Consider the following 9,601-nt stretch of genomic DNA (forward strand, 5'->3'; position numbering starts at 1 on the left):
CTAGCAGTTCGAAAGCACGTCAAAGTGCAAGTAGATAAATAGGTACCACTCCAGCAGGAAGATAAATGGTGTTTCCATGTGCTCTGGTTTCCGTCATGGTTTTCCATTGTGCCAGAAGCGGTTTAGTCCTGCTGGCCACATGACCTGGAAAGCTGTCTGTGGACAAACGACGGCTCCCTTGGCCTGAAACGAGTGCCGCAACCCCATTGTCACCTTTGACTGGACTTAACCGTCCAGGGGTCATTTACTTTTACTTTTACCATTGGTGGGCTTAGCAGTGCAGCAAAAGCAAAGAGCCTGAATTTAGCAATGTGACAACAGAAAATTGAATTTGTTTCGCTCCTTCCTTTTTGACCCCAACAACTTGCTGCTTGGTTTACTGTCCAAGGTGGGGATTTTTTTATTTTTTCAAGAGCGAAGAATTAGAATCCCAGGAGCTGGTTACCTAGAAGCATTCTTTTAAAAAAGTTACTCATTTTTCTTTTTCATTCATTACATACATTTCATATCCATAACATTTACTATGTATTCCTTCCTCCCTCCCCTCCTGGGCTTCCCCCAACTTCTGTTTCTGGTTTGTTTCACCTTTCACCCACTTTGCTACCTCCTAAAAGAAAAAAAAATACTAATAACATATTTATACAGTAACATCAAACCTAAAAACATAAAAATTAATAGAGTGTTGTTGTTGTTGTTGTTTAGTCATTTAGTCGTGTCCGACTCTTCCTGACCCCATGGACCAGAGCACGCCAGGCACCTCTGTCCTCCACTACCTCCCGCAGTTTGGTCAAACTCATGCTGGTTACCTCGAAAACACTATCCAACCATCTCGTCCTCTGTCGCCCCCTTCTTGTGCCCTCCATCTTTCCCAGCATCAGTGTCTTCTCCAGGGAGTCTTCTCTTCTCATGAGGTGGCCAAAGTACTGGAGCCTCAGCTTCACGATCTGTCCTTCCAGTGAGCACTCAGGGCTGATTTCCTTAAGAATGGATGCGTTTGATCTTCTTGCAGTCCATGGGACTCTCAAGAGTCTTCTCCAGCACCATAATTCAAAAGCATCAATTCTTCGGCGATCAGCCTTCTTTATAGAGTACATTGTATTATTTCTCTATCTACCTAGAAGCATTCTTGATGTTCTTATTCCTTCCTCTTTAGGACAAATACAGTTATTCTCATTGATGCGGCAGGTCACGTCACCTTCACCGAGCGCACCATGCTGAATGCGGACGTCAACCAGTGGAAAACGAGCACCTACCAGTTCAAACTGCAGATTTGACAGCTCTCCATGTGAATGGGTCACACCGAAAAGGGGAGAAGGGGAGGTTGGCAAAGTGCAGTCTATTGAGCTGTAGGGGTGCGGAAGGCCTTGGCTGCAGCTTTCATACAGCAAAGGCTTGTTGATGCTGCGTAGAACGCCCTAGCGACCACCAAAACCATTTATTTATTTATTTTGCACAAAATCCAAAACAGAAAAATCTGAACAGGAAAAGCTGGGCTGTATTTAAGAAGCAAACCACGTTTTGCACAAGTGTACATGTTTGACTTTTGAAAGGGATGCTGTTAGGTAACACAGTTACGTGGCGAAAGTATTTAACTTGAGAATCATGTGTGCGGAAGGGGATAAATAGGAACTGTGGATAATCATGGACAGCATTTCCTGTTTGCTCAGCCAAAGGGGGAGGCAGAGTTGGTAAACTTAAATGCAAATCTGTAAAAGGAAAAAAAGGGCACAATTCAGAATTGGTGATATCCTGCTAGTTTCAGTCCACTGGCACTGGAGTACTCCTGCCCACGCAGAGCTCAACTTTTGCAGGAACTCCCCATTTTCTCATTCTGTGTGTGCTTTTCCCACTGGGCATTCAGAGTTGGCCTTAACATTGAAGTGAATGGGATAGTCTCTGCTCCCACACAAACCCTACCTATATGTTGACATCATGATGGAACTTCTTCAGTAAGCCAGTCCCTGCCCCCCCCCCCCCGACTGCTACAATGAATTAGCCTAGAAAGGTTAAAATCAAAACACTTTGATTTTAACTCTTTTGTCAAGCACTTCTAAGTTAAGCGTGTCTTTGTAAAAGAAACCAAGCTCTGTCCTGTCTGCTTTTTAAGGCAGATTAAAAAAAAAAGAGTTGTGGGGAGAACTGGAATCCCCTTTTCTCATCATAACTGAATGTATAATTTTGCAGCCTTTGATGTGTTGAATATATGTATGTTTCAGTGTTGCAATACGTGTGATTATAGGCAAAATGGCAACTGCTCTCTCGATCTTACGCTCTCCAAGAGAACAAAGCTAAGACTGGGTTTTCTTTTTAACGTGAATTTTGCTTTGCATCTAACACCTGAGTGATGTAACACAGGAAGTCGAGCCTTGGGCTGCAATTCTAGTGTACCCATTTAGCTGGGAGCAAGCCCCATGGAGCCATATACACAGCACTGCTAATGCCTGCTTTGCGGGGTCCTGGGGAGGGCCTTAAAAAATGGACTCTTGATTGCCATTCGTAATTCTGCAACTTCATAGTCTCCTTGTCTCCTCCAGGCAGACACTCAAGTGCTGTTAATTGTGCATATTTTCCAGTGCAATCATGTGCACTGGGAGTACTGGTCAGTGTATACAGGATTCAGTGGGAGGCTGGGGCAATGCCCCACCAACCTCAGCCAGCCCCTACCTGCCTGCCTTCCTGCTGACAACCAGCCCCCTCGCCACCTGTTAGCTTCCTCCCCTTAGTCTCAGTGTTGCCCCTTGCAGACCTCGGCAGGGGAAAGGATGGAGACGATACCAGAATTACGATGGAGACAAAAGCAGAATTAGTTGGGTGCACCTGCCATTGGCTTTTGGGTCCACCTCCCGTCAGCCTCCCTGCCTTCCACCCTACCAGTCCCAATGGGCAATGGTAATCCTGCAAACTGCAATCCTGAGTGAGCTTTCTAGGGAGTGAAGCTCATTGAACTCCAGAGCAAATGCTAGGTTGCTTTTCAGTTAGACAGTACCGGGAGTTTGGAGGAGTCGCTTAAGTGAAGGAGTCTTAAGTCTGCGCTTAAGTTTTCTCTGCATTTAAATCAGCAGACAAGGCATTATATGTAAGAATGGATTTGTATTCATCCCCCCCCCCCCTTCTCCCTGAGAGCCAGTGTGGTGTAGTGGTTAAGAGCGGTAGTCTTGCAATCTGGGGAACCGGGTTCGTGTCTCCGCTCCTCCACATGCAGCTGCTGGGTGACCTTGGGCCAGTCACACTTCTTTGAAGTCTCTCAGCCTCACTCACCTCGCAGAGTGTTTGTTGTGGGGGAGGAAGGGAAAGGAGAATGTGAGCCGCTTTGAAACTCCTTAGGGTAGTGATAAAGCGGGATATCAAATCCAAACTCTTCTTCTTCTTCTTCCCTTCTGTACAGCATATTATTTCTGCATTAGTATTCCGCAAGCTGCATAAGGGACTGAAGTTTTAGCTTTTCTTACACGTCCTGCAGATTTCATCAGCCGATTCGCCTCTGTGTCGAGGGCTTCAATAGCAACTTCAGGTGTGAGGCTTCTTGCAGCATAGCCTGTAATGCGTTGGGAAATGTGTGGTTAGGAGAATGGCGACAGGATCGCAGGGTGCAGTTCCCAGATTGGGACAGGAGCAGTTATAGGAACACAGGAAGCGACTTTACCCCAAGGCAAACCATCAGCCCATCGGACTCAGTTCTGTCCATACTGACCAGCAGTGGCTGTTCAGGGTTTCAGGCGTGGGATATTCCCAGCCTGAAGATGCCATGGGTTGAACCTGGAGCCTTCTGCATGCATGCGTACATACAAAGCAAATCCTCTTCCACTGAGCTACAGCAGCTGAATCCTCACTGAAGTATGCGTGGGAATGGGTTGTGTTGCAAGGTGATGACTAAAAGAGATGGGCTGGTCTGGGGGTGGAGGCAGGGAGCTTGCCATAGGGAACACTGATATTACCCCATCATTTCCCACAATGCACAGGTGATGTGAGAATGTCACACATGGGTGTGCACATCCTTAAAGACCACCGCACTTGCATCTTCAAATACTAGCATGGGATGCCTGGACACTATCATTTAAAGATGCGCACACCCATCAGAGGTGACTGTATGTTAGATTCTCGCTTTGGCAAACACTAGCGGTGTGCCTTGGATGGCCTACAAACCCAAAAAGCACTTCAGGGGAAGCGAAGAAGAAGCTGCCATGGAGTTTTGGACTTGCAGCAAGCTTTATGGACTGGCAAGCAAGCTTTATGGACTGGGGGTTCGAAACAAGCAAGCTTTATGGACTGGGGGTTCGAAACATAGGAAGCTGCCTTATACAGAGTCAGACCGTTGTTCCCAGTAGCTCAGTGATGTCTGTGATTAGTAGTGGCCCTTTAGGGGTTTCAGACGCAGGAATTTCCCAGCCCTGTCTGGAGATGAGGGGGATTGAACCCGTGACCTTCTGCATGCAAAACAGCAGAACCACTGAGCTGTGACCCATTGTCCTGCTAAATCTACACCTCCATTACAGTTGCCTTTGCATGTGGTTTGGGTTGCGTCTCCCTCCTTTGCGGGTACTGGTATGTGCAAAGCAAACTGAGATAGATAGATAGATAGATAGATAGATAGATAGATAGATAGATAGATAGATAGATAGATAGATAAAAGCAAACCCTTTTGCTTAAATATCTGGGAATGTTAAAAGGGTTGAATGCTGAATATTCAGTGGTGTCTGTAGCTGGGCCATATTGTGTAGGTAGACTCACAAATGTGCTCCCCAAACAGAGTTCAGGTGTATAATCATGCATACAGTTTGCGTGTTTCAGATCCTGGAGACTTTGCATCTTCATGAACTTTAGGGGAAAAGTGTTAACTTTCCAGCTTCCTTCTCGCGACTGTTAATAAGGGGATTTCAGATGTTTGGCAACTCCGACCTTCAGGATCCAGGCTCAGTGTGAAGAGTGGGTGGCAAACGCCCAGCATTCACAAGCCATTACTTCTGCCGAAATAAAAAGTTCCACATTTGCAAAGTGACGGTGAACCCATTTTTCACAACATGGAGGTCATCTCGGTGGTGTTTTTGTTTAAAAAATGCAGTGCTGTGTGCAGTAATAGTCCCTATATAACATGCCCAAACAAGAAGACCCACAAATATATGGCTATACGTCTTATACTTCAGTTAACAAACACTACAAACAGGACAATACATGATAATAATAAAACAGCTAGTTACAGATCCAATTTGATTATTAATTATTTTTCAAATACGTCGCAATTAATACGGCATCTTTGGGAAAGGTTCTCACAACGTTCTTGTGTAACCAAGTGGTTCCTCTGGTTCATCATTGGTTGGTAAGGACTGATTTAATGGATCAATTTCCTTTTTGTCAAGAGACTAAAGTCTTGCAAATGCAGATTGGATTTTTTTATGACACAAACAGGCTGTTCCCCTTTTCTTCCCAGGAAAAGACAAGAACTAAATACATATTAAGCTTATTCGTGAATTTGTGGGTCTTGTTGGTTATGCAGTGTGTATGTGTGTTTTAAGGACACACATACCATGTGTGAGGCATGTGCTATCTTTCTGAATGTACTTTGGAATTTTTAAATCCGGTATGCACCTGCCGTTGCATGGGAAATGCTGACACAGTCAGTTACTGCTGCTGTTTCCACTTTAGTACCTCCGTATTTCGTCACGCCTTAAACATCACTCGGTGTATTGGTACAATATTGTGTATTGGCACTTGACGCTGCTGGCTCTTTTTATTTCTTAAGTGTCGGTAGGAGGCCTACTGATAACACACAGTACTGAGAAGGAAGGTGTGCAAGACGTGAGATGTGACCTGCTTTTAAACCATGAACGAATAGAGCCTTGAATGCACTCCAGATGAACACACAGATTTAGCGAAGGTACAGCTCAATAATTTGGGGCTTTTTCGTTGGGCTGGGGCATGACCAAAGCGTGGAGGAGATGGCTGCCAATGGCTTCTAACCCTGACAGCTGTTATATGCCTCCAAGATCAGGGGCAGTAATGCTTCTGGGTACCAGTTGCTGGAAATGGCAAGCAGGGATGCTGCTGCTGTGCTTATGTCTTGCTTGTGGGTCTCCCACAGGGATCTGGTTGGCCGCTGTGAGAACAGGACTAGGCTAGATGGACCACTGAGAGCAGCAGGCTCTTCTCATGTTCTTAATGATGGAGGTTTATAGGCATGTTTTGGAGTGTGTGGCTAGGATTCCCCCTCTCCTTCCCCCTCTTGTAATTTGGGATAATCCCATAACAGACCCTCCAAGTGTCCCTATTTTCCAGGGACGTCCCTGATTTAGATCCCGGTTTCTGATATGATCCCGGAATGTCCCGCTTTCCCTTAGGACGTCCCTATTTTCATTGGAGAGATGTTGGAGGGTACAAGTGGTACCTCTGGTTACGTACTTAATTCGTTCCGGAGGTCCGTTCTTAACCTGAAACAGTTCTTAACCTGAAGCACCACTTTAGCTAATGGGGCCTCCCGCTGCCGCGCAATTTCTGTTCTCATCCTGAAGCAAAGTTCTTAACCCGAGGTACTATTTCTGGGTCTGTAACCTGAAGCATATGTAACCTGAACCCGAGGTACCACTGTATGGAATTATACGACGCCCCAAGCCATCTGGAGGCAATCTTGTACAGTGGTACCCCGGGTTACATACGCTTCAGGTTACATACGCTTCAGGTTACAGACTCTGCTAACCCAGAAATATTACCTCAGGTTAAGAACTTTGCTTCAGGATGAGAACAGAAATCATGCTGCGGTGGCGCGGCAGCAGCATGAGGCCCCATTAGCTAAAGTGGTGCTTCAGGTTAAGAAAAGTTTCAGGTTAAGAACGGACCTCCGGAACGAATTAAGTACTTAACCCGAGGTACCACTGTATAGGCAATCCTGTATCAGGAACCCTGGGAACTGTAGTTTGTTAAGGGCGCTGGGAGTTGTTAGGGGACCTCTATCCCCCCCCAGCAGAGCTACAGTCTTGAGTGGTTTAACCCACTTCCCAGGAAACACTGGGAATTGTAGCTCTGTGAGGGGAATAGGAGGGTCTCCTAACAATTCTCAGTGCCACTGGCAAACTACAATTCCCATGATTATTTGTGGGAGGTAGTCATGACTCTTTAAAGTGGTATGATACGACACAGATGGGACTCAGCTCTGCTTCATCTTCTTGACAAATCATCAGATATTTGAAGACAGCTGTTGTGTGTCCCCCACCTCAACTTGGTGAAGGTTCACCAGGCAGAACATACCCAGCTCTTTTGACCATTCCTCGTAGCTATTGGCATTGATTTCTGTGGGTCACTTATGAGTATCAGACACTTACGGGTATCACCTTAGTTTCCAGACCACCTCATCATCCAGGTTGCCTTCCTCTGGGTGTATTCTTGTTAATAATGCCCTCAAAATGTGATGCCCAGACACAGGACTGCAGCAAAGGATATTTCCCCGGAAACCTGGTTTTGAGTGTGCAAATAGTTTTTTTGCAGGAGGCACAATTAAAACTTTGATGTTTGCACCACCAGGAGTTGCAGCTGTACCTGGTTTAGTTAGAACTTGGGCCTAGTAAATGGAGGCAAAGTGACGTGTGATCAATGCAAGATTTTTATTCCTTTCTGTGCACCAAAAAAAATGCAAATGAGAAATGTGTCACAAGGCAAAACTTGCAGGAAAAAATAATTTCTTTATTTTTGTAATGTATTTAAAAATAAATAAATAGAGGCAGACTTAAGAATAAAGCTTGCTGCGGTTTGGTGTGGCTTTGAATGATCTTGTAAAAGCCATAACTCTGTGTGTGCTGAAGTGATTAAGTTGTTTGGTCCATTGAAGTAGAGTGGGTTTTTTTTTTAAAAAAAGAAAAGAATATAAATAGATAATTTCTGTTTTCTTTTAAAAATTGTTTTATATTTTATCACTTACACTTGTGTCCAAATGCAGTCAATAAACTTGTTTGACCAATACTGTGTTGTAGCATTACTGTCTCCGTGTGACATTTAAAGAACAGGATTCTGTGGATCTTAATGAGGACCCGATCCTTTGTGGACCTGTGCTGATTTGGCACGTTATAAAATTGAGTAGTGAGGAATGTATGGGGTCAGAAGGAATTTGCTCAAAAGTGACAGAAGGCCTCTAAGAGGTAGAGTGCATGGCTTCTTGGTGGTGGCACCCAGCTGTGGAATAGTTTCCCTAGACACGTTCTTTATTGTCTTTTCAACACCAGGTAAAGGATCTTACTGTTTACCCAGGCCTTTTACCGTATTTTTCGCACCATAGGGCGCACCCAGTTTTTAGGGGGGGGGGGAATCAAGGGGGGAAATCTTTCCCGCCCCCCCAGCCCCAAAGAGCAGCGTACAGGCTGCACACAACCTCTCCCTGCCGGAGGGGTTGCGCACGGCTATGGCACAAGCCAAGGTAGCGAGCGGGATGGATCCTGTTCGCTGCTTTGGCTTCCTCTTTAGCCCCGTGCAGCCTCTTCCTGCCGGGAGAGGCTGCATGGGGCTAAAGAAGCCATAGCCCTGTGCAGCCTCTCCCTGCCGGAGGGGTTGCGCGCAGCTATGGCAGAAGCCTGCATTCGCTCCATAGGACGCACACACATTTCCCCTCAATTTTTGGAGGGGAAAAACTGCGTCCAATAGAGCGAAAAATATGGTAAATGGCTAGCATTTTTTAAAAAATGAAATCTGGGCTTTAATTGTTTAAGGGTGCATTTTATGGTTTACTGTGTTATATTTGTTCCTGCCATAAATGGTTTATTAGTTTAAATACAAAAATTGCCAATCTAAAAATGCATTTGCACAATAAAAAAATATATATATCAAACTTATTTAAGTTCAGAATGTTAGAATTAAAGAAAAGCACATTTATGCATGATGTTCTTACCACGTTCCCAATCATATATCTGGTTCAGCATTATCTTGTGTTTTGTTACACTGATACATGATAAAAGTACTCTTGTCTCTTAACAAAAGCAGTTTTCATCCTTTGATTTATTGGGGTTTTTTGTTGATGCTTTTAATTAATACATTGAACTTTAATTCTGTATTTTGTTCTTTGCTCTCTAATCTGCCCTGGGAACTTGTGATTGGAGTCAACATTACATACATACATACATACATACATACATACATACATAATTTTATTTGTATACCACCTTTCCATAGTTCAAACCACACTCAAGGCAACTTAGAACATGAAAAATACATAATTACTAACGTAACAAAAGTCATAAGCAATAAATAAAACATCAAAAAGTACACAACCAAATCAATTTCCACATAAATCATAACAAGATCTAAAATAAAGATACAAAAATGAATATCCATGACTGCAACAGCCCCCTCCCCAAACAATCTCCCCCCTAAACAATTCCCCCAACCCAAGAGTCTGTTCAGCAGCCTCAGCTTTTGTAGCTGGAGTCAGTCATGGCCCTCCCAGGCCAAGTGGGAAAACTCCTGCAAGGCAGGGAGCAAGGTCTTCCAGGACTCACACACAGCCAAGATATAAATCGTGGGTAGGCAAACTAAGGCCCGGGCCCAATCGCCTTCTAAATCTGGCCCGCGGATGGTCTGGGAATCTACATGAGTAGAAGAGAAGAGAGTTTTGGATTTGATATCCCGC

General features: G+C 44.7%; 1 protein-coding gene across 5 annotated transcripts in view; it reads left to right on the plus strand.

Moving 5' to 3' along the window:
* The window catches only part of TANGO2 (transport and golgi organization 2 homolog), a 102,661-nt gene extending 94,717 nt beyond the window's left edge, over positions 1-7,944 (plus strand). For all 5 annotated transcript variants that reach the window (XM_028708991.2, XM_028708992.2, XM_077920488.1 and 2 more), the window contains one exon: positions 1,154-7,944. In XM_028708991.2, the coding sequence (XP_028564824.2) occupies positions 1,154-1,274 (121 nt within the window). In that variant the 3' untranslated portion in view covers positions 1,275-7,944. The remainder of the gene's footprint in view (positions 1-1,153) is intronic.
* The last annotated feature ends 1,657 nt before the right edge of the window (positions 7,945-9,601 follow it).

This window comes from Podarcis muralis, chromosome 16, assembly GCF_964188315.1.
Source record: "Podarcis muralis chromosome 16, rPodMur119.hap1.1, whole genome shotgun sequence".
Classification (NCBI taxonomy): domain Eukaryota; kingdom Metazoa; phylum Chordata; class Lepidosauria; order Squamata; family Lacertidae; genus Podarcis; species Podarcis muralis.